Source organism: Erythrolamprus reginae, chromosome 2 (assembly GCF_031021105.1).
Source record: "Erythrolamprus reginae isolate rEryReg1 chromosome 2, rEryReg1.hap1, whole genome shotgun sequence".
Classification (NCBI taxonomy): domain Eukaryota; kingdom Metazoa; phylum Chordata; class Lepidosauria; order Squamata; family Dipsadidae; genus Erythrolamprus; species Erythrolamprus reginae.
This window is the reverse complement of record NC_091951.1, coordinates 169,097,834-169,122,617: the sequence shown is the minus strand read 5'-3', so window position 1 is coordinate 169,122,617 and position 24,784 is coordinate 169,097,834. Positions and strand designations below refer to the sequence as shown.

General features: G+C 41.1%; 2 protein-coding genes and 1 non-coding gene across 4 annotated transcripts in view; 2 read left to right on the top strand and 1 right to left on the bottom strand.

Annotated features, from left to right (window-relative positions):
* Positions 1 to 7,208: 7,208 nt before the first annotated feature.
* On the bottom strand, positions 7,209 to 16,375 carry KPNA2 (karyopherin subunit alpha 2). Of its 2 annotated transcripts, XM_070740352.1 has the most exons (11): positions 15,872 to 16,375; positions 14,755 to 14,859; positions 13,545 to 13,682; positions 13,056 to 13,144; positions 11,698 to 11,966; positions 10,970 to 11,064; positions 10,624 to 10,887; positions 9,482 to 9,715; positions 8,251 to 8,433; positions 7,956 to 8,105; positions 7,209 to 7,693 (listed from the first exon to the last, which is right to left on the bottom strand). In XM_070740352.1, the coding sequence occupies exons 2-11, from the start codon at positions 14,827 to 14,829 to the stop codon at positions 7,610 to 7,612; spliced, it is 1,581 nt and encodes a 526-aa protein (XP_070596453.1). In that variant the 5' UTR covers positions 14,830 to 14,859; positions 15,872 to 16,375; the 3' UTR covers positions 7,209 to 7,609. The 2 variants fall into 2 exon arrangements, with proteins under 2 accessions (XP_070596453.1, XP_070596454.1); XM_070740353.1 differs by lacking the exon at positions 13,545 to 13,682 and having other exon boundaries at positions 15,872 to 15,966.
* A 424-nt stretch (positions 16,376 to 16,799) lies between these two features.
* Positions 16,800 to 16,872, top strand: TRNAR-CCG (transfer RNA arginine (anticodon CCG)). Its single transcript has one exon. It is a non-coding gene; the product is annotated as a tRNA-Arg (tRNA).
* A 96-nt stretch (positions 16,873 to 16,968) lies between these two features.
* C2H17orf58 (chromosome 2 C17orf58 homolog) overlaps positions 16,969 to 24,784 on the top strand; it is a 38,364-nt gene continuing 30,548 nt past the window's right edge. The window contains exon 1 of the mRNA XM_070740351.1: positions 16,969 to 17,046. The gene's annotated coding sequence lies outside the window, so the exon portion shown is untranslated. The remainder of the gene's footprint in view (positions 17,047 to 24,784) is intronic.

Genomic DNA, 24,784 nt, shown 5'->3' with positions numbered 1-24,784 from the left:
GGCCTGCCGGAAAAACCAGGTTTTAACGGATTTTAAATAATTTTCCACCACCACCTCTCATCCAAGGAAGGTGATGAAAGTCATGTATCATGTAATCTTGGGGTATGATACTGTGTAATGTAACTTCTATGTGTCTCTGGCTTCGGAATTTAAGGGCGATGGACTACATATGCCATATTGGCAGATTAAAAATAATCAATTATATCAGCCTGCTCTATTATCTTTAATCCAAACAAGGAATCTAAAATGCACAAACAATTTGGAATATATTATTTATTTTGCAGGAATGGCCTCTCGATTTGCAAGGTTTCTGCATGTTTAACACCTTCAAACCATTTGACGAGCTTGCCCTCCATAGAAATGCTAGCAAAGGAGTAAGTATAATTAACAGAATTTCTGCTTTCCATTGAACTGTCAACCCTGGCAAGAAATACATTTTTTTCTGTTTCATGTTCTTTCTGTAACACCCACTTTTATTGATCAATGGAAATGTTCTTTTGGACGTACTGTATATCTAATCTAAGAAGAAAATGTTTTCTATCATCTGAAATGTGAGTATAAACACAGTATGGAACTGGACAGAACAATATTGAGATAGGCTATTGTGTTTGACCTCTGTAAAGGATCACTTTATAGCACTCACCAGGATATTTGGTTATTATATCATAACAGTAAAAAAGATAAAGATAAAGGTTTCCACGGTCCAATTGTGCCAACTCTAAAGTATACTTTATCTACTCGTGTGTATTTGCATTCTTTTGAACTGTTAGTTGGCAGGAGTTGGGACAAATACCAGGAGCTCGCCTTGTCACGTGGTACTTGGGTCTTGAACTGTCTTCCAGTCAACAAGTCCAGCGTCTGAACTGCTAGGCCACCATACTCTCTATTTTAATAAATAGTCTTTATCAAATAGGCTCATGGATATGGATTACTGCAACCACTCACCATGACTTTGATCAACAATATTTTTTTACAATGCTTTTTAAGAAGAAAGAGTATGCCAGATGCTGTTTCAGTGATAGAAATGTCATATGCGCAATGCATTCTGTTAATAATGGCACAATACTGCCCAGTTTCATATTTTTTGGTTGTGATCTGTTATATACAGATTAAGATTGTTAGGAATTGTAAGGCAATATATTATGGTTTGCATCCTGACATCTAAACAGTGTATGCAGTGCATGATATATTCAGGATTTTGATGACAATAAACTATATATCAATACAAATAGGATTTATTTTTTAATTTTCTTTTAACAAAGCTGTTAGAAAGCCTTTAACAGAGCTAAAATAATACTAAAGGGTAATGCATTCCAATCAACTAGCCTGTTATTCTCTAGTGTAAACAGCTATTTGGAGTATTTCCTGACCAGCTGATGTCTGTTAGAAATTTACAAAAGTTTTAAACTTACAAAATAAGAAACATAAAATTTAAAATAATAAAAAGAAAGTAAGAACTAAAAATACAAACTAGGAAAAAAAAACACCTCATGATTATATCACATCTCTATAGGTCAGTGAGTTCCCAAATTCCTTACATAAATAATCTTATGTCCATCTTTTCAAATATATTTTTGAGAGTCCACTGTATCTCAGAGATTTTTTTTAAAAATTATTGTATTTTTCAGACTATAAGATGCACCTAGGTTTAGAGGAGGAAAATAAGAAAAAAAAATATTCCGAATCAAGCGGTTTAGTAAATATATTTAATAAAATATGGCAGAATAATAGTTCAACCATGTAAAGTCAACAGCGATATTGAGAGCTGTCATTAACAAATGAGGAGAGACATTAAGGTTCAAGCACTCTTCTAATTTTCTGGAAACCCCAAGAACTCATCATCGCTAGTGTCAGAATTTAGGAAGCTCAGTTGCTCACAGTCATTTATATCACTTTCTTTGCTATCTTCATATATCATACCGTGTTTTCCCCAAAATAATATATGTCTCCATAATAAGGTCAATGAGGCTTTTCTGCGCATGTGCTGGAATAAGCCTCCCTCCCAAAATTAGCTCCCTTGACTACTTTCCAAGGAAAGAGAGTGTTAAATCAGAGGCTGGAGGCCGATGAAGAGGATAACAGCTCTTTATTTAATAATCAGGAACATCTAAAGTGACCAGCTCGCAGGCAGGTAGTGACTTGAAAACAAGCGGCCAAAACCGCACCTTATATACTTTGTTACTAGCGCTGGGATTGGTGACAATGTTTCAGGACTTCGCGCCGGGGCTCCCTATTGGTTGCGCCCGGAGGCTCCTTATTGGTCGCGCCTCGGCTTCCCATTGGTTGTGCTAGCGGGCTTCTTATTGGTCGCCCTGCTCCAATCAGCGATCATCTTTATTCTAACAACTTGCAAACATAACAGGGGGGACATGCCATGAACTGCTCTTTTTGCAGTGGACACTCTTTTAGCTGGGGGAGAGAGAGAGAGAGCGCGCAAACGAGATGACCACTGTTAAGAAAAGAAAATAAGAACCTGAGCCAGTCCTGTGGGGTGTGCGTGCACCCACTTCTTGCTTGCCCTCTCTCTGTCTCTAAGGAACACAATGGGGCTACAAGTCCCAGGTAGGACACGTGTCTCGCGGCCCACCCCACTCCAGCTACCAACTACTTGAAGAAAAGTTGTTTAATTGTTGCAAATATACAAAGCCAGAATTGACTAGAATTGAGAAAAATAGAAGTGCCACCTTTACAAAGAAGCTAAAGAAACATCTGGCTAGCAGCTTCTAACATCTGGTTAGTTTTTATGCAAAAAAATATCTCAAAATTCCAGCCCAAAACTCAACTGAAATTATTGTTATTAATTGGATTTATATGCTAAACCCTCTCCAAGGACTCGGGGCGACTTACAACATAAAAAGAAACAATATAGCATCCTAAATCCAATTAATTTAAATTAATCTAAAAAACCTAAAACCAATTAAAACTCTCATTCCCATTCAGTCAACTAGCTGGCGATACATTTATCAGCCAGAGACAGTAATGGGCAGCCAAAATTTTTACTGCCACACTGTGGGTGTGGCTTTTTTGTGGGTGTGGCTTAATGGTCATGTGACTGGGTAGGAGTGGCTTGCCAGCCATGTGATCAGGTGGGAATGGCTTGAATGATCATCATCGTTCAAATGAACTGTTAAGTCCTCGACTTACAACCTTACCAGTGTCGCTCTTTGGGGTGACAATTTGCTTTGTGTTTCTGTGCTCTTTCCTGGGTTGCCCTCCCACTTCAGGCTGGGTAGCTAGGCGAATGGGTGCTGCCAGAAGCATAAATGCCGCCAGCGCTGCTTCCACCCACATCTTCTGCTTGCACCTCAGGCGGGAGGTGGCCGCATGAGGCTGGAGGGGAGCCGGGCAGGAGAGAGGGAAGCTCGTCTGAGACCAGGAAGGAGGAAAGAGGAAAAAAGCAAGGAGCGCAGCCGCAGCAGGGGGGAAAAGGAGAGCCGAGCTGAGACCAGACCAGTACTCCAGCAAATGACAGCCACCGATCAGCTGGAGCTGCACACACATCTTCATTTCCGCTGGTGGAACTGTGTTCCACCCCGTCCTGCCTGCTGCCCACCCCTGGCCAGATGGCAGTGTCTAGTGGCCCCAAGCCTGGTGGCATAAATGAGTCTTCAGACTCTTGAAGAAGGCAAGGAGGGTGGGGGCAATATGATTCCAGTGCCCCCCCCCAGAGAAGGCTCTTCCCCTAGGGCCCACCAAACGACATTGTCTTGATGATGGGATCTAGAGAAGGCCGACTCTGTGGGACCTAACCAGTCACTGGGACTCATGAGTCTAGATTATCAGTTTCCTCTAAAGTCTCATCAGCTTCAGACAAATTATCTTATGCTTCTCCAAAAAGGGAGATTTGGAGATTGCTTAAAACTTGGTTCCATGGAGTGCTTCTTGTCTTAGTGGAGAAATAGGCCAATGTACCTATAACTGACAAAAGTTGTTTCCTTCAAATTCCTCAGAAAAGTATTTTTTATATTTTTCACTTGAAAAAAAATATCAGTGTCACCTATGTAACTATGGTGTTGAATCAACACCATAATTATCTAGGTCAGTGTTTCCCAACCTTGGCAACTTGAAAAGATCTGGACTTCATCTCCCAGAATTCCCCAGCCAGCATTTGCTGGCTGGGGAATTCTGGGAGTTTAAGTCCAAATATCTTCAAGTTGCCAAGGTTGGGAAACACTGATCTAGGTGACACTAAATTTTTGCAACTGAAAAAAGCACCTATTATTAAAAATCTTCTAATGATTACCTCACACTGGGGTTTGGCATTAGAGTGAGATTTTGTATTTTATCCCTATTGTTGCCTTTTGTATGATCATGCAAGAGAACTGAAAAAAAACATTTTCAAGTTTCTAAAATTTAAATAGGCTGGTACAAATACTGTATGTCACAATTAAATGGCATTAAAAACAGGTAACATAAGTCTTTTCTTGGTAACAGGGAAAGTATGTAAAGATAAAATACTAAAAGGACTACACTTTCCAATCAACTGGCCTTTTATTCACTAGTGTAAGCAGATATTCAGAGTATTTCCTGAACAGCTGATGTCTGTTAGAAAATTTACATTTTGCAGTTGTGTCCAGATTTCAGGATAAAGGTAAAGCGGCAAGATTGATCATACCCAAGTGACAAAGTTCACTTTGAATTAGAAGAAAATCTTCTTTTAAGCATAAATGCACATTTGTGACAACTGTGGACATGGATATAGATCTCTCCAGATGATTTACCACCATAAACTTGCACTGGACTTCAAGGATCTTGCTGCGTGTGCCTCTCCATCTTTCCTCCATACTCTGTGTTGATTTGGGGAGCCATGCATCTGCTGGTGTTGGTCCACTGTGCTTCATTAAGTATAGGGTCAACGCAGCCATCTACCTGGAGATTGTGGAAAACTTCATGCTTCCTTCTATAAGCTTTATGGGGATGCTGACTTCATTTTCCAGCAGGACTAGGCACCTGCCCACTGCCAAAAGCACCAAAACCTGTTCAATGATGGTGGGATTACAGTGATCCCTCGATTAGTGCGGTCTCGATTAGTGCGAAACGCTATATCACGGTTTTTCAAAAAATACGTTTAAAAATAGTCCGCGTTTTTTTTCCTACACCACAGTTTTTCCCGCCCGATGACGTGATACGTCATCACCAAACTGACGTCGGCCATTGCTGATTGGTCAAAATCTCGGCCAATCAGCTTTGCAATCGCAAAAAAAAGCTTTGGAACTGTTGGAACTTGTTAAGACTTGTGCCCCAAGAAAGCCGGTGAGAGGGGCGAATCGGGCAGACGGGGGGTAGCGGCGAGGAGGCCGGAGGCGCTGGGTGGGTGGCCGACATTAAAAACAACCATTGCCAGCCTCCGCACTTTCATTGCTCCCCGGCTCCACCATCTGCGCATGCGCGGCCATGGAAAAAGGGCGCGCATGCGCAGATGGTGTTTTTACTTCCGCACCACTATACCGCGGAAAATCGATTAGTGCAGGAGGTCTTGGAACGTAACCCCCGCACTAATCGAGGGATCACTGTACTGTGCTTGATTGGCCAGCAAAACTTACCTGACCTAAACTATGGGGCATTGCGAAAAGAAAGATGTGAGACTTGAGACCAAACAATGCATCCTGGTCTTCCATAACACCTCAGCAGTGACACAGGCTGATAGCTTCCATGCCATGCCGCACTGAGGCAGTTATTGCTGCAGAAGGGACCCAAACCAAGTTCTAAGTACATATGCATGCTTATACTTTTCAGAGGTCCGATATTGTTTTATGTACAATCCTTGTTTTATTTATTGCATATATTCTAATTTTCCGAGATGGTGGACTTGGGGTTTTTCATGAACTGTACCTCATAATCACAATTATGACAAATCACGGCTTGAACTATCTTGCCTTGCATGTAATGAATCTCATGTGTTTCATCTTTAAGTTGCATTACTGAAATAAATTAAGTTTTGTACTATGTATTCTAATTTTTTGAGTTTCACCTGCAAGCTGTCCCTTTGTCACTGCTGTTTTCAACACAAGGTTGTAGCAATACTAAATTAAAGGTATAATGACCACCTTAAATTCTTATTGGCCTGTGGTGATGGGGATTACTAAAGCAGTCCTTAATGCAGCATGTTTTCTTTTCAAAACCCTATTTCACTAAACTGAATATTCAGGCTGACTTCTGCTAAGATTCACACTTATAAAAGCAAGGGTAGAACCAATTAAATAATCTAGCTATTGGCCATTATATCAAATACTGTAAGGCAAAAGGTTAATTCCTAATCTTCTCCCAAATCCTTCCCAGCTAAACAAACTTCCTGCTCTTATTATAGGTTGTCTATTATTAGGCTAATGTAGAATTTTGACAAGCTTGAGTTATTATCTAGATCAGGAGTGGGTAATCAATTTTCCCAAGGGTTCACATGAGAAACCCAGGTACCCTCATGCAATGACCATCATCTCCTCAGGCTGCTCCAGATGAGGAAAAAGTGCATTGCAGAGGCAGAAAAGCCATTTCTCGCCTTGCCCTCCTGCAGCTGGTGTCAAACTGAAAGAGCATAACTGCACAGAACTGGAACCAATCCAGCTTTTTCTCCTGCTCCCTGCAGCATGTTTATTTACCTTTGATTTCTAATTTTCAACTGATGTCACATGGGCTGGTAGAGGCAAAGGATCAGTTGTGGCCCAGGGGCTTAAATATATAGGTTTGATCTACATGCAATGGAAAACAACACCTAGTGTTCATATACTCACACTCCAATTCCTCTAGAGCAGTGAACCTTTTGGTCTCCACACGTCAAAGAAATTGGAAAATGCCTAACGTGACTCTGCTAGCATACCATATTCCTGCTCCCCCAAACAAGGGAAATCTATCTCTCCACCCACCTAGGCACAATAATGCATTTACTCTAGTGATAACTGAATGTGGCTGTTTAAGAAAAGAATTGAAGTCCACACCCATCTTAAAAGTTGCCAATTTGAGAAAAAATAGATCAGACAATTGTATGAAAATATCATTGGGCCTTTTGAAAATGGTAATACAGGACCTCTACTCCTGAGGACAATAAATCAACATTTCAGTTTGTTTTGTCATCTTTTCCTGCCACAAATGATTTCCATTCTGCTAACATGACTCTGGTGGTAACTGCATAAAGTTTGGTAGTACAGAGTTATTCACATGCAGTAAACCTGTAGCATTTAGCATCTCCAGAAAAAGAGTTTTTTACACTTTGATGATACTCAAATACCAGTTTATTTCACTTGAAGTAGTATTTAAAATCAGTCTGAGAGATTTGGTTTTGTTGCGTTTTGCAAACCAAACTCAGTGTGAAGATTCACAAACCATTTCTGTCTGTCCAACTGTAGGGTGGATATAATCTAAATCTAGGTATACATCCACTACTGAAAGGCAGTAGATTCAGAACTGGAGAAATGTACAGAATACAAAAAAAGGACATATAAGTAGAAGACACAAGTTCACTTGGCATATGTAACTGCCATGATCTGTTCAAGTAGATTTAGTTGAAACAAAGTGCTATTTCACATTTCACATAGAAAAAAGGCAGTGTAAAAGACAGAACAGAAAGTGGGCGGAAGGGGGGGGGGGAGAGCCAGGCTGAAGACGGTCAAGAGACTTAAAACTTGAAGGTATCAGGACTGTCTTGAATTTGGAATGTGTATGCATCAGAAGACTCTAGAACAACATTCTCATCTTCCTCCTGTAATACAAAAGTAAAGCTTAAAATATTTTTCTAAGTTTCTTCACAGTCTATCTACTACGTAGTCATACTTTAAGCATAAATAGGTTCTTGTGTACATATAAAAAGTACTAATCTTTCCAGGTTTTTAATACAAGCAGCACCCTTAATGGTATTACAGAAAGTTAAGCTATTACATGCACAAACTTTTAATTTTCTTTTTATCAAGTAGCTTTTTTATTACTATACAGAAACCTCTGCAGGCCAACTTAAATTTACCTACCTCTGCTGAAAAATATTTTTCAATCAGATTTGCAGCCGATTTGTAAACCTGCTCATTTTCATGGGATTGTAGAGCTTCAATTTTGTCTAAGCCACAACATTCTTCAATCAAGATGCACAGCTTTTCAATCTCACCTATTTTTTCAGCTGCCTATAGAGATAAATTTCTTTTTTAATGGACCACATTTCATTTCATACAAATAAGATATTCTCAACACGCTTTAACTTTAAAAGCTCTTGGTAGTAAAATACACAAAATGCTCCCCCATCCCCAGAGGGTTGCATTGTCAACTTACCATAAAAATATTAGTAATAGCATCCAGAATCACCAGAATTGTTTTGCTGTCTTTAACCACAAGCAGATTCAATAATGGTTCTAACACATCTGCCTGGACAAGGTAAATAATCTGGCCAATTGTTCCTCCACTTGTAAAGTTGGTCACTGCCCATATAGCCTCCTTCTGGGATTTAAAGTCTCCCTGTTACAGGATAAAGGATACAAGAAAGTAAGGAGACAGCAATAGAATAGTCTTGAAGAGGTCCAACAAAGTTTAATATTGTAAAGTTAGTTTTGTGACATGCTCACAGATGTAAATACATGTATAACTCTTAAGATTATACACTTCTGCTATCCCTCTGAAATGTTTAGTTGATTTGTACAGTCACTCAGCATATGACTCAGATTTTGATACATCATGGAAGAATTAGTGTGCTTTTTAGAAAAAAAATAAATGCAGTGTTAAGCAGTGACATTTCCTGCATGCTATTTCACTGCTTTTGGAACATAAAATTGACGGTTTTAAGTTTCTTCTATTTGCAATAATCTTGAAAAGATGAGAGGTAACTAATATAAGGCAGCCTGCATCTTCAAACCCAGCACTTCTCTAATTAGCTGACTAAAGACAGTCAATTTGGTTTATTGGTTAAAGTATCAGGCTTGAAAACAGGAGACTGTACATTCAAGTCCCACCTTAGCTATGAAAGCCAGCGCATCTTCTTACAGGGTGGCTGGGGTGGGGAAGAAAGGAGGAGGAAGGTGTTAGATATGCTCTCTATATTGAGGTATTTGCAAAAATAAAGAGGGTGGGATACAAATGTTTTGACTCATTTACATTTTACATAATGAGTTGCATTTAGCATCTGATTCTTCAATCTATTGAATGTTTATGATCCAATTTTACATCCTTTGAAATACACTTATTTGTAGTTCTTCCTCTGAAATCTTCTACAGAACTCTCCAAAAACCACCTGAAGGATAAAAGAACCTTCTAAAATCATAGGAGCAAACAAATTTACCTTCTTTCTTCCTAGCTCTACATGGCCAAAACATTTAAAGACCACTGCTTAGGTATACCTTTTTAAATTAAGAATATGATAGATCAATACATCCCATATTCTTAAATATTATCGTTATTTCATTCATCTAAAGTTGAAAAAAATGTGTCCCTGAAACATCTAGATAGAAAATAACACCTTATTTCAAGGCAAAGATGGTGCAGAGATATCAAAATATATTTTCAGCGCTACCTTTTTTAAGATGCCAACAAGATATGGAACAAGTCCGTGGTCCACAACCTTCTGGATCTGATCCTGACGGCCAGCAGTTATGTTAGACATTGTCCATGCAGCTTCTTTCTGGATGTTGTTTTTGGGATGGATAAGTAGACTTGGGAAGACAGCTAGTGCTCCAGCATCTATTACACTTTGAGTTTGCTCATCAGTCCCGGTTACAATGTTTCCTATAGCTCTCAATGATGGAGTCTGAAAAAGAGGTTTAAGATACTGACTAAAAGGAAATCTTGGGCTGCACATAAAATATTTAACATAGTTAAAATGTATAAATTATATGTTGAAAGTTGAGGATTATGTGGGGTCATATTATGAGCTGTCTGGAGAGTATGTAACTCATGAACATACTTGGTCTACAGAATACGAAAGAAATCCTTCCAATATCTCAATATTTACATGCAAGCCTGCCTGCCCGCCCACAAAAGTTCTTAATTCTTAATACTACTATTCTAAGTATATACTATTAACAAACATAATTGTTTTAACTATTAAAAGCTGCCTAACTCTTCTACTTCATCACAACCATAAAATGCAACAACATTAGAGGATAATTGTATACTCACTTTAAAAAAGTAAACAATAATTGTTAAAAAATCTTTTATCATACAGTAGATATGTGAATCTTTGTGGAATTCACATATCTGCTCAATTCCATGGCTATTCAAATCAGTGTTAACTACTGGCAACTGCGTGAACATGTCCCTGCAGTTTTCTTGCAAAGAGATCAAGGTTTACTTATTTCTGTTTATGTCTGCTTCCTAAGGCTTAGAGAAAGTGACTGGTTCAAATTCAGCCAGTTAGCTTTATGCATAAGGCAGGAGCAGAACTTGATAATATGAAAAATCAGTATGTCCAAATAGAAAATTACAAGGATATTTCAATAATTTCTGTCTGAGGAGGTACAGCCATCTCAGGATAACACTATATTTACCCCAAAGAGCTTATAATTTAAGTAACATCAATATACTGACAAGATTTCTAAACCAAAGAATATTAAAAGTACAGTTCTCAAGAAGTTGAGATTACTACACTTGAATTGGGAACTGCATCTCTCATATAAAGAATTTCAATACTTCATAACCTTCACCAATTTATCTTACCATTATTGGAACTTCTCCACAGGCTAGCAGTTTCACCAATTGTGGCACTAGGCCAGTTTTGACCACTACTTCAATTCTATCATTTGACCCATCAGTCAAATAAGAAACAGCCCAGCATGTATCTGCCAAAACTTCATGGTCATGGTAATGCAGTAGGCGAACTAAAGTGGGCAGAATCTGTTCAACAGCTTCAATAGGTGGCGCAGGATTCTTGTTACGGCAGAGGTTTGACAAAGTCCAAGTTATGTTACGCAAGTAGCCAATCTGGAAAAAAAATCATGGTTATGATTAAGTGGAGTGAAATTGTTTTTCACATTTAAGATTTTAGCTGAGAATTCACACTTACAGATATAGAAGAGAGATCAGGAACTGCAAGCAGAGCCAAAAGTGGTTCGAGTGCACCATATTTAATAACTAAGTCTCTATAAGCAGAGCCATCACCTGAAGGCAGAAATAAAGATGTCAAATGCTAAGACTAAGAGGTCATATGGAATTACTGCAAATTCAGAGCAGGAAGACCACCACCATGACAAGCTGACTTGATTCAACCATTATAAAAATAACTGCCATAGAAAACTGTCCAAGAAGATAACAGCATTAAAATCCTTGGCAAACTGCCACTATTGACCAGAAGCCAAAGAAAATTGCAGTCACAGAATGCCATCACGTAGAAATGATTTCAACAGCAGCATTGTGGAGCTGTAAACTTTTTTTGAAATGTGTAGTATTAAAATGTACAAAATCTTACATAATTTCTACCTAAACAGGAAATGAAGTTTTTAAGGACAAGGGCATATTTAACCAACTCCCATATATTAAGTGATATCCCCTCAGCCCTCAACATTTAATGTTAGGAATTCTAGAAAAGGCTCTGAAATAGCTTATAAGTTCCATATAATACGACACACTCAGTTCTTAATGTTAAAAATGCTGGCATAGGGTTGTACTTGGAAAAAGTTATGTACCGATGCACTATACAAACATGGAAAAAAATCTTGCATTTGAAATGAAACACAAATGAGCTTTTTTTGCATACTATTACTTACAAGAAACACATCAGCTTTACCAACTTACCTGCAATATTTCCCAAAGCCCACACAGCTTGCTCACTAATGTGAGTATGAGGAGAAGCCAGTAGAGATATAAAGGCAGGAATGGCTCCACCCTCTACTACAGCTTTTGTCTGGTCTGATGTGCCGGAAGCAATATTGGTCAGTGCCCAAGCAGCTTCAAACTGAATAGGGCTACAGTTTGCTCTTCCCAAAAAGGACACAAATTTTGGTATCAAGCCAGCTCTAATAATCTGGTCTATAGGAGGCTGCTTTTCTCGGGATAGCAGTTTCCTATGTGTAAGAGAAATAAATTTAGCTTCCCTATTTATATTTTAGAGAGAAAATTTACATTTCCATGACAACAGTGTTAGTCATATTTTATTTTGGAAAGCTGGTCACTAGTTTCAATTAAATGCAGAATGAAATATTCCTTTTGCTGCAAAGCATGGTATATAACAGTGATGGCAAACCTTTTTTTCCTCGGGTGCCGAAAATGCGTGCGTATGCTATCTTGCATGTGCAAGTACCCACACCCATAATTCAATGCTTTGGGAGGTTGAAAACAGCTTCTCCCACCTCCTGGAGGCCTTCCAGAGGCCGGAAATTGCCTGTTTCCCAACTTCTGGTGGTCCCAGTAGGCTTGTGTTTCACCTTCTGCAGGCTCCAAAGGATTCCCTGGAGCCTGGGGAGGGTAAAAATGCCCTCCCCTCTCCCCAGGCTTTCTGGAAGCCAAAAATGCCCTCCCAGAGCTTCTGAGAGAGCCAAAAGTCAGCTGGCCGGAATACACATGCACATTGGAGCTGAGCTGGGGCAATGGCTTGGATGCCAGCAGATATGGCTCTGCATGTCACCTGTGGCACCCATGCTATAGGTTCACCATCACTGGTATATAAGATGCAAAATCTCTCAGTCTAATGGCAATAAACATAGACGAGGTTCACTTTTTGGTACTCATGTAGCATTCAAAACTTTCTAGCAATTACTAATAAACTAACTGAAATATATTATCACTTTTATAATATCTTGCATAATCCCAACTAATGCTTTATTTTGTCCCAAGAGATGTTTTCAGAATTAGGTTGCCGATCTGTATCCTAAAAGTTTTAAATATTCCCATTACTCTCATCTAACCATTATATATCAATTGGGCTCATATCCTGCACAAAGCTACAATTTTCAAGATTGTACACTGCATTGTCAAAACTAAAGTACATTTTAGTTAACCCTTTAAATAAGAAAAATGTGGATTCTTACTGTGCGAAAAACTTACCAAGTTTTTAGCTTCTTGACCTAAGTATTACTATGAAATCTAAGATTACAATTTTTCAGCTCTTACCTGCAGTTTGTTTCATGTAGAATGTAATGCATATTGACACTTACCTGGCAGCCTGAGTAGCCTGCAGCTGGAATTCTAAATTAGTATTGTTAATGCCTTTAACAATTTCTTCAACAGACCAGTGGACAACAACCTACAAGTAATATTTCAAACAACTACATTAAGTTTAACAATTACAGCATTCTTGGAAAATAACCTCCCCAGTGCTACATCATTACATACACAAACCATAATTTTAGAGTTTCCTTTACTAAGATAGAACAAAACAAGATATTTACTTCTGACATTCCAATGTTCAAACTTATTTTGTTCGCAGAAATCAAATGAAAGTAAATTTAAAAATGTGTTATTATGTTGTTTTACAATGTAGGTTGTAAGACCTACAACTCAATGATTGTAAACAGAAAGCCTCAGGTTGAATATCTGCCCCTTTCATGTGGACTGAGAAAAATACCTGTCCAAAACCAGAACTACAGTTTAAAGTAGATAACTAAAGGCAAATCTTCAGAAGGCTTATAAAATAGGCACTTTACCTGATTGCCCCGATTTTCTTGCAGAGGTGAAGTGGCATCATCTGGAAAAGTGGCTACATTTCGCCTTTTAAGCATTTGGTCATCTTTCTTAGCTTTTCTCAGCTCCACATTGACTTCCATCCGTCGCCGCCTCATTTCCTAGTGAACACATATACAGTGATCCCCCGGGTATTGCGATCCCGATCATTGCGAAACGGCTATATGGCGATTTTTGAACCCGGAAGTAAAAACACCATCTGCGCATGCGCGCCCTTTTTTCTATGGGCACGCATGCGTAGATGGCGTCGGGAAGATCAGCTGCTGGGCGGCTTCCCTGGGTCTTCCCCCTCTTGCTGGCGGGAGGGCGAGCAGTGGGCATCAGCGAGGAGTTTCCCCACCGCCCACGCAAACTCCTCGCTGCCGCTCGCCCCGCCCTTCGCCCGCCCACGCCGTTCGCTCGCACTGCGAGCGAACGGCTTGTCCGCCGCCTGCCTGCGCGCACGCCCTTCGCCCGCCCACGCCCTTCGCTCGCGCCGCTTCCCAGCTGAGTCCTGAAGCGAATTCGCTTCAGGACTCAGCTGGGAAGCGGCGCGAGCGAACGGCATGGGCGGGCGGGCAGGCGACGGACAAGCCGTTCGCTCGCGCCGCTTCCCAGCTGAGTCCTGAAGCGAATTGGCTTCAGGACTCAGCTGGGAAGCGGCGCGAGCGAACGGCTTGTCCGCCGCCTGCCTGCCCGCCCTTCGCCCGCCCACGCCGTTCGCTCGCGCCGCTTCCCAGCTGAGTCCTGAAGCGAATTCGCTTCAGGACTCAGCTGGGAAGCGGCGCGAGCGAACGGCTTGTCCGCCGCCTGCCTGCCCGCCCTTCGCCCGCCCACGCCGTTCGCTTGCGCCGCTTCCCAGCTGAGTCCTGAAGCGAATTGGCTTCAGGACTCAGCTGGGAAGCGGCGCGAGCGAACAGCGTGGGCGGGGCGAGCGGCAGCGAGGAGTTTGCGTGGGCGGTGGGGAAACCCCAATCTTCGGCTCCTCGCTGCTGCGGCGGAAGTAAAAACACCATCTGCGCATGCGCAGATGGTGTTTTTACTTCCGCAGCGCTACTTCGTGAAAAACCGATCATTGCGAGGGGTCCTGGAACGGAACCCTCGCAATGATCGGGGGATCGTATATAAATTGAAAATCTGAACTACAGCTTTAAAAACACAAGCAGTTTGCATCCCCAGTTGACAGTTACTCACATTGGAATCTTTGCCCTTGTTCTTGAATCTGTTCAAGCGGGAAGCCATTGCCCCAGCATTCTCATTGGTAGACATGACGACTGTGATACAGATATGTCTCTCAACCTACAAAAAGACCCCACAGTTAAAATTAAGATGTTACACTTTTAAGACATTGACTGCAGAACTGCAATTAGCATCCTTTGGTAAATTACTCACAGCTGCGGATAAGATGCAGTTTATAGCCTAAGAGGCAGCTCTGTCCTAAGCCATTTTTAAAAAATTTAAACATTGACCTTAATGCTACTTTAGTTAAATTTAAACTTCCCTTATCGGCTTCAGATTTGAGACGTCCAAGTTTGAAAACATTTAGCTGACTAGGGTTTCAAACTTTAGGCCTCTGAATTAAGAGAATTGGAGCCCATGCTAGGGGCTCTCAAAGCATTTTTATTTCTCTTCGGAAGGAAATGAGCTCAACAATATCCGAACTTTACTTTTATTTCCTTCACTCTGGACATTTATAAATCAAATAAATTAAATTTACTTTCAAGGCCCGCGGTCAATCTTGCGGAAAGCCCGTTGAAATCGCTAAAGAAAAATATTAGGGCATTAGTTAGGCATGACACGCAACGCCGTTATCCTCACATCCCCTCCCCGAACACACATTTAACTCACTGGCAGTGTTCACAAGATAACCCCCCCCCGCCCCACAACCAGCCAACCGCAATTTATTTGTACGCCCTCGCGCGTCGGTTCTCCTAAATTTCACAGCCCCAACGTGTGGCGCGAGCCGAGATGAAGCGAGCCAACTTTTTTTAAACCTCGGGCTAAACGAGGCAAACGCAGGCGAACGTTAAGCGCGCCGGCTTCTTGTTTCCTTAAGCTAGGAAATGGAAGCTTTCGTGAAGCAACGTAACAAATACGAACGAGCGGCGGCGGAGATAAGGTGGTTTAAGTGACCGGAACCGTCCCGGTTTGGAAAACTATTTCATTAACATTCCCCCCACCGCCCGGCTTTTAAACCTTCACCACAACCTGCCGTTGTTTCTCCGGTTTTCGAACCTCTGCCCCCACCCCCACGTATTAATTCTCAATCCACCTTTCGTTCCTCCAGACCCGGCGCCGCTCCGCCACTTACCCGACAGCGCCCCAACACGTTGCGCCGAACCGCTGGAGTTTGCGGAGCTCCCTCTCTCTCTCTCTCTCGTTTTCCTCCTCCACTCCGCCTCCTCGAGGTGTGATTTAAACTTTTTGCGGCCTCCCGCTCTCATTGGCGAATTCGAGTCCAAGCAAACCTCTGATTGGTCAGTTTGAAAAACTAGAAGACGCTCTCGAGCTCTCGCGTTCCTAAGAGAAAGAGAGGGAGGGAGGACTCTCGTGAGTCCGAGATCTCGCGAGCGGTGCGGGAAATGCCCACGCGCGAGGCCCGCGGAACTACATTTCCCAGCGTAAAAAGGGGGCGGCGGTTATTAATTTATTAATTTTGTCAAGTACGTATCGGTAGTGTACAGCGATATAACAATGTTCATATACATGATACTAGCAAGAGAGAAACATTAGGACAGGGGACGGAAGGCACGCTGGTGCACTTATACACGCCCACGCGCGAGGCCCGCGGAACTACATTTCCCAGCGTAAAAGGGGCGGGCACTTTGCGGGGCGAACGTTACGAAGTTAACTCCGCCTTGGGTAGAATTGACCGTTATGTCGTCAGCTTGGTTACTGAGGATTCTTAATTGTTTATATGGTGACATGCAGCATTTTTTTTTTCAACGGATAGCCCGGTTAGCGGGAAACGCTTCCGGACGGCCAGTATATCAGTTTCAGGGTGGTACAACTTGAAGGTGGAGTTAGAACGCAGCCAGCCTTCAAATCCGCTCAAAGGGTAGCGAGATGAGGCGTGTGAGGTGTTCGAACACGAAGCTAACCGAGGCGGGAGGGGGTGTGGCCAATTTCTTAGTGACGAAAAACGAAACCAGGAGGGAAAAGAACGGACGTAGGTAGGCGGGGCTATACGTGGTCGGGAGGGGCCCTTAGAACGCGGCTCTCTCAGCTCTTTGCCGAGTGACCCAGTGGCCTAATGGATAAGGCATCAGCCTCCGGAGCTGGGGATTGTGGGTTCGAGTCCCATCTGGGTCGTTCGCAGTTCTTGTTTTGCAGCGGGATTAAAATTTATGAAGACGTTTCCCGAGTTTGATGAGGGGTGCTTCTTAGACTTTGCTAGTCGCTTTAGTTCTTCATTCTCAATATCGGTCTGGAACGGAGCGCGTCGCTCATGACAACACGAATGGGAGATAATATGGCGCGCGCAAGGTTAGTTAAGTACTGTATTCAGACTACCTCAGGAAACCTTGTGGCTTTCCTCGCCTCAGAAACGGTTGTTATGCGCCCGATTCACTCCGGGGATTCCCCCCCCCCCCAAACTTGTGCTTGGGTGTCTGGAAGCAATCTTGGGCTTCCTTGAAAACATTTTGTTTGTTTCGTATATGTGGATAATACAAAGTAAACACAGTTTAAATCAAGTGTTTTAAATCGCTTGGGTGTGGAACTTCAACTCCCAGAATTCCCCAGCCATCCAGGATGTCTGGGGAATTCTGGGAGTTGAAGTCCACACCTGTTGGAAGTTTCCATGTTTGAAAAACACTGGTTTAAAACGTTCACCTATGTGGTCAACAAGTCTTTTCTTCCCTTTGCAGTTAGGAACTCATTCATGAAATGCAAAATATTATCTCATGAATCAAAAATCAAAAAAATTCAAAAGTAGGAATATAGGCCACCCGGAGTCCGTGGGGTGTTGGGCGGCCTATAAATCCCAATAATAAATCCACAAAATAAAATGTCTTAAATAATTTATTTTAAAATGTACCTTGAAACTGGCAAACTACAGGCGTATTGTAGTGGTGGTTCTTCAGACTTCAGGGGAATGAATTCCTGTGTCAATTGCAGGTTCTAAGTCTGCACAAAAAGTTCTGGATCTCAATTTATTCTACAGGTTTGTCTTTTGTTTACATTAAATTGGATATAGGGCCAGTTGTTAACTTCTGGCACTTCTTGTGAGTGTTGGTTCCTGAGGACTGCGTATACAAGTCCTTGCAGTTTTCTTGGTACTGTATTTTGGAAGTGGTTTGCCCTTGTCTGCTTCCCCAAGGCTGAAAGAGAATGAATGATCAAGGTCATTCAGTTGGCTTGGTTGGGACTAGGACTAGAACTGACACCTGCCATTTTTTTTCTCATCATTCCTATCACCTGCATGATTGTAAACTTGTTGCTTGTATCCTTAAGATTTTTATTAATATTGATTGTTTCCTCATTGCTTATTTGACCCCTATGACAATCATTGATTGATGATGTATCTTTTTCTTTTATGTACACTAAGAGCATAGGCACCAAAGACAAATTCCTTGTGTGTGCAATCACACTTGGCCAATAAAGAATTATATTCTATTCTGTTTAGCCTGGTATTTTATCTATTACACCAGACTTAACCACTACACCAAATATGGACTAACAGTTTTAATCTCACTAAAGATCTTTCTGTTTCAGCACTGCTAACAAGTACAGGTAGTTTTTGACTTAAAGCAGTTCATTTAATGACAGTTCAAAATTACAATGGCACTGAAAAAAGTGACTTATGACCATTGCAGCATCCCTAGGTTTACGGGATCAAAATTCAGATGCTTGGTAACCGATTCAAATTTATGATTGCAGTGTCCCGTGTCATATGATCACTTTTTGCGAAGTTCTGATAAGCAAAGCCAATGGGGAAGCCAGATTTTGATAACATGACCATGGGTATGCTGCAATGTCATAAGTGTGAGAACTGGTTGTCATTTTTTTCACTGCAGTTGTAACTGTGAACGATTGCTTAAAAAATGGTTGTAAGACAAGGACTTCCTGTACACAATTCAATGCACGCTATTTTCAAGGAAAATACATTTCAGAATGTATCCCAATGTTTCCAGTGAAGGCAGTACATTAATAGCCCTGTCATTGTTGAAGGCATTGAGGAATCTAGTAAGAAATATTTCTGAAAGAATAATTGAAGGCATCACAGATTGTCTACTCTTATTATAAAATTGAGAGGTGCAATTTAGGACATTAATTCTATCCTATACTTTCTGCAAGAGCCCAAATTAAACCATTAGCAATGGTTGCTTAACGTCTATTTCAGGGGTGGGCAATTATGGCCCCTTTACAATCTATGGACTTCAACTCTTACCAAGGTTCCCCCCAAAGTTGGATAACAATCTATCCCTATGACAACACTCTTTTTCATATGCTTCCCATAATTCTATGAAGTGAGAGTGATATTTATTCTTGCATTATTTTATCTCTTTTTTTGTATACTGTATATTGTATACATTTTTTTTAAAAAATATACTGCACAAGTCAAAAAGAGGGCGGTCAAAATACAGTGATCCCTTGAGTTTCGCGATCTCAATCTTCGCGAAACGCTATATCTCGATTTTTTAAAAAATATTAATTTAAAAAAAACCACTTCCGGGTTTGGCTTCAGGACTCAGCTGGGAAGCGGCGCGGCTGTTTTAAAAGGTCGCAGCCGGCCTGGGGGGCTTCCCAGCACCCCCCCGAACCCCCAACCTAGGTCTTCCCGGCCACCCACGCAAAGGGGAAACCCCGGCTCCTCGCTGATGCCCGCCGCTCGCCCGCCCGCCAGCAAGAGGGGGAAGACCCAGGGAAGGTTACTTCGGCCGCCCAGCAGCTGATCTGCTCGGTAGCGCAGCAGCAGCGAGGAGCCGAATCGGGGTTTCCCCTTTGCGTGGGCGGCGGGGAACGCAAACTCCACCATCTACGCATGCGCGGCCATAGAAAAAAGGGCACGCATGCGCAGATGGTGTTTTTACTTCCGCAACCCTACATCGCGAAAAATCGATTATTGCGAGGGGTCTTGGAACGGAACCCTCGCGATAATAGAGGGATCACTGTACAGTATTTACTAACCCATCACATCCTGGACACAAATTGTTTCAACTCCTATCCTCAAAACGTCGCTATGGAGCACTGCACCCCAAGACAACTAGACACAAGAACAGTTTTTCCCCAAATGCCATCACTCTACTAAACAAATAATTCCCTCAACACTGTCAACTTTTTACTGTCTGCACTTCTATTTTTACTCGTTTTTTCTCATCTTTCCTATCACCCTTTTCCTCCCACTTAGGACTGTATGACTGCTTGTATCCTAAGATTTTTATTAATATTGATTGTTTCTTCATTGCTTATTTGCCCCTATGACAGTCATTAAGTGTTGTACCACATGATTCTTGACAAATGTATCTTTTTCTTTTATATACGTTGAAAGCATATGCACCAAGACAAATTCATTGTGTGTCTAATCACACTTGGCCAATAAAAAATTCTATTCTATTCTTTGTTTCCCCCCCACCTCTTTTCAAATATTTTTTATCTCCTATCATTTTTCATTCTTAGCTGGTGTTTTTTAAACCCACCCACCCCCAATCTTGGTTCTAATTTTCTTACTGGCATTTAATACTGTAAGATTTGTTTAAATATTCATTTTGAGTTGACCTATTTTAGAGTTGCTTAACAGCCTTTCTGACTGCTCCTATCTTTCTATTACTAAATTGATTTAATTTAAATTTACCGTACATCCTAATTTTTTTCTTTTCATTGTGATTTTTATTTAGTTAGAACTCATTCTGTTTCCATCATTCCCCCCCCCCCCATTCAGTCTTGTTCTAGGAACTGAGCTATTTTTACTTTTACATTTTTTAAAAATCATTTGCTCATTTTATATTTGCTATTATTCCACAGCTTTAACACCTTCCTTTCTCAGATCCAAATTTTAAAAGATTAGTGAGTTTCAGAGCTGAACCAATGCACTAGCTTTTATTAATATGTAGTGGTACCTTGGTACTTATTACTAATTAGTTCAATGAGGCATAATGAGTACAAAAAAGATAAGCCCCATAAGGAATAACGTAGTGAGTCACAAGGCGGATGATACTGACAACTTCTAGTTTGTGCATTCAGTACCAAACAAACTATGAGTACCGAGACAAAATTTTCACATCAAAATGTGTTGACTACCAAATTTGCTAGCTTCTGTTCATTTGAATGTGCCATGTACTTTTAAAATACAATAAATGAATGAATAAATAAATAAATAAAACAGAACAACAGAATTGAAAGAGACCTTGGAGGTCTTCTAGTCCAATCCTCCGCTTAGGCACGAAATCCTACACCACTTAAGACGAATGATTATCTAATATCTTTTTAAAAATTTCCACTGTTGAAGTATTCATAACTTCTGGAGGCAAGTTGTTTCCTAATTAATTGTTCTAACTGCCAGGAAATTTCTTCTTAGTTCTAGGTTGTTTCTTTCTTTGTTTAATTTCCACCCATTGCTTCTTGTCCTGCCCTCAGGTGTTTTGGAGAATAGTTTGACTCCCTCTTTTTTGTGGCAGATATTGGAACACTGTTGTCATGTCACCCCTAGTCCTTCTTTTCATTAAACTAGACATACCAAGTTCCTGCAGCCGTTCTTCTATTTTAGCCTCCAGCCCCCTAAACATCTTTTGTTGCTCTTCTCTGCACTCTTTCTAGAGTCTCCACATCTTTTTTACATCATGGCAACCAAAACTGGATGAAGCATTCAAAGTCTGGCCTTACCAAGGCATTATAAAGTGCTATGAACATTTCATGTGATCTTAATTTTGTCCCTCTGTTTATGCAGCCTAAAACTGCTGGTTTTTTGGCAGCTGCTGAATACTGCTGACTCATATTTAAATCGTTGTCCATTAGGACTCCAAGATCTATCTCACAGTTACTACTATTGACTATACAATATACTGTACCTGTGCATTTTGTTTTTCTTGCCTAAATGTAGAACTTTACATTTTTGCCATCGAATTTCATTTTGTTAGATAGCGCCCAATGTTTAAGTCTGTCAAGATCCTTCTGTAACTTAAGCCTATCTTCCAAAGTGTTGGCTATTCCTGCCAGTTTGGTATCTTCTGCAAATTTGATGAGTTCCCCATCTATCCCCTCATCCAAATCATTTATGAAGAAGTTGAAGAGTACTGGGACTAAAATAGCCTTTTGGTATCCCATTGCATACTTTCCTCCATGTAGATGCAATTTCATTGAGGACTATTCTTGAGTGCGGTTGGTCAACCAGTTACAAATCCATCTGGTAGTGATGCTGTCAAACCCACATTTTTCTAGTTTACTTAGTTGTAGGTTATGATCTACTTTATCAAATGCCTTACTGAAGTCCAATTAAATTATATCAGCAGCATTTCTCTGGTCCACTAATTTTGTCACTTTATCAAATAATACAATAAGATTAATCTGGCATGATTTGTTTTTAACAAACCCAGGTTGACTTTTGGTTATTACTTTATTTTCTTCTAGATGTTTGCTGATTCGTTGATTCCCTGGTATTGAGGTCAGGGTGATAGGTCTGTAGTATCTTGGATCTATTTTTTTACTTTTTTGAAGATGGAAACTACATCAGCTCTTTTCCAGTCCTCTGGCACTTTCCTGGTGCTCCAGGATCTTTGAAATATATAGTTCAGTGGTTCTGAGATTCCATCTGCCAGTTCCTTCAGAACTTTGGGGTGTAATCCAACTGTTCCTGGTGATTTGAACTCATCTAGGGTAGACAGGTGCTCACTTAACATTTTCTTCCATATTTTAACTTGTGTTCCTAATCTGGTTTTTGTGGTGCTGTTTTTGATAGGTTGGCCTGGGTTTTTTTTGCAAAAAATGAGTTAAGTATTCTGCTTTCTCCGTATTGCTTGTCACCTTCTTGCCACTTTCTCCCAGCAATGGACCAATTGTTTCCTTGAATTTTTTTTCTTGTTTTTAACATGTTGGAAGAAGCTCTTTCTCCTGTGTGCTGCTGTGAGACTCCAAGCAATGGGTTAAATTTGGTCAGGTTATTTATGGACTGAGTTGATTAACATAATTGAAACATGCCCTCTGTGCTCTGCTGAAGAAGCTCACCAGTTTCAAAACTCTGTCGATGAAAGAGGGATATGTTTTTTACTAGTTCTACCAATTAATTTTTGTTATTGCTTGGAGTCTCCTAAAGTTAAGGTTTGTATTTTCTAATTGCTAAAAAATGTGCTGGTTATTTGGGGTGCTGATGACAACCACCACTCCTACTGGATACTGGAGCCCCTGCCCTGTGGGGCTAGACCCTGACTAAGGGTTCCTGATCCCTGTGAAATGGTCATTCCACCCCCAAAAGGGTTCCGACCTCCAGGTTGAGAACCCCTGCTCTAGAACATTGATGCCATTCGCTTGATGTTAGACAGGACTTCAAGATCTACATCAAACACAAGTCTTGTTTCTGGAAGTCGTAAGTACTCTTTGTGGCTTTCCAACCTGCTTCCATGGGTCGCAAAGTATCATCCCAGATGATTAGTCAATGGATTAGGGCTTGCATTGCTCAGGCTTATGAATCCCAGGCAAGACTGCTCCGGCCAGAGTCACTGCACACTCCACCCGCAGCGCGGCCACAGCAGCAGCATGGGCCACGCAGGCCTCCATTGAGAACATCTGCAAAGTGGCCACATGAGCCTCTCTGTCGACCTTTGTCAAGAACTACAAAATGGACTCTTATGCAGCCGTTGAAGCGGCCATCTGGAGGCGAGTGCTCCAGAGGGTTTGTTCTACGGTGTCATCCCTGGACCGGCCTTCTCCTGCCCATGACTCTTGGGCTTGGGTATATCCCATTGCTTGGACTCTCGCAGCATCACACAGGAGAACTGCCATTGTCTTACCTGAACAGTCTTCCCCGTGCTTTGCGTAGAGAATCCAAACCAGCCCAGGATGTTACAGGCCAGGGCTGGATTGAACTTACTTACACGTCCTCCTCAATCTTCATGTTGAAACTGGTGGGCTTCCTCAGCAGTGCACAGAGGGCGTGTTTCAGTTATGTTAATCAGCTCAGTTCCCAATCACCTATCCAAGATTTAACCCATTGCTTGGACTCGCAGCACACAGAGAAGACCATTCAAGTTTTGCTTGACAGCAAGGTTGATAATCTTCCCGTACAAACATCTATGTTGCATGCACTGATAACCCAATTACATTTTATGAATTTCAAAGCAGTTCAATAACAACCTACCACTGTATCTCGAGTCAAAATAGCGCCTTAAATGTGCTATTTTTAATCATGTATACTCATGAACTGCACTGTGTTGACTATGTCAGTGGTGCAATTAGTGTAGGATTCAATAATGTGATTTTCAGCAAAGTTGTGATTTATCAAGACATGGGGGGGGGGTTTCCTCTCTCTTCTGCAAATCATGAACATGTTTTGGATTGCTAGAAACAAGAACTGATAAACAAAACTGTTATTTATATTGTTTCTCCCCTTGGAATTTTAGGGAGATCATTTGCTACATAAACAAATATTTGCAGCCTTTTCCTTCTTCGCATTCTCTACTCCCCTATGGAACAGCTGCCTTCTGTCATATCGCCCTCCACCTACTTCTCACTTACAAGGAGTGTGACTTCACCTAAGAAACTACACACACACACAGAGAGTACTTTGGCTGGAGTTTTAGTTTGAATGGAATATATACTGAGTGATTGTATCTCCAGGGAGTCTTTCATCATTACCACAAGAGACATTGCAAACTCTGACTTGTTGGTGATTTTACAGACAATTAATCAACAACTCTTGGAATATGCTGTTAGAGTAGATCTTTTGGGAAGGAAATATACTATAGCAAGAAAAGTTTAAAAAGCAAGAACCTAGAGCCAGACATGACTGAACAAGGGAAACCTTTAGGTTTTTTTAAAGAGCAAATTATATGATAAGGCGATTAAACCTAAGAAGAGTTAGAGAAGCAAAAACAAAACAAAACAAAATTATTGGTGACTGGTCAAGTATTGGACCAGATCTTAGATCCAACATCCTAGGGAAAAGAAATTACCTAAATCAGAATCAGAATTAAAATAGAGCTGGAAGATACCATGGAGGTCTTCTAGTCCAGCCCCCTGCTCAAGCAGAAGATTCTATACAATTTCAGAGAAAACCTTAAAAACCTCCAGT

What these genes read in the sequence shown, in the direction of transcription:
- KPNA2 (XM_070740352.1), bottom strand. Translation starts at nt 14,829, where the DNA reads ATGTCTACCAATGAGAATGCTGGGGCAATGGCTTCCCGCTTGAACAGA. An exon ending in TTGTTGGCATCTTAAAAAAG is followed by an intron (nt 8,434 to 9,481) that starts GTAGCGCTGAAA and finishes ATCCTGTAACAG; the next exon opens with GGAGACTTTAAATCCCAGAA. An exon ending in AAAAATATTTTTCAGCAGAG is followed by an intron (nt 7,694 to 7,955) that starts GTAGGTAAATTT and finishes TTTGTATTACAG; the next exon opens with GAGGAAGATGAGAATGTTGT.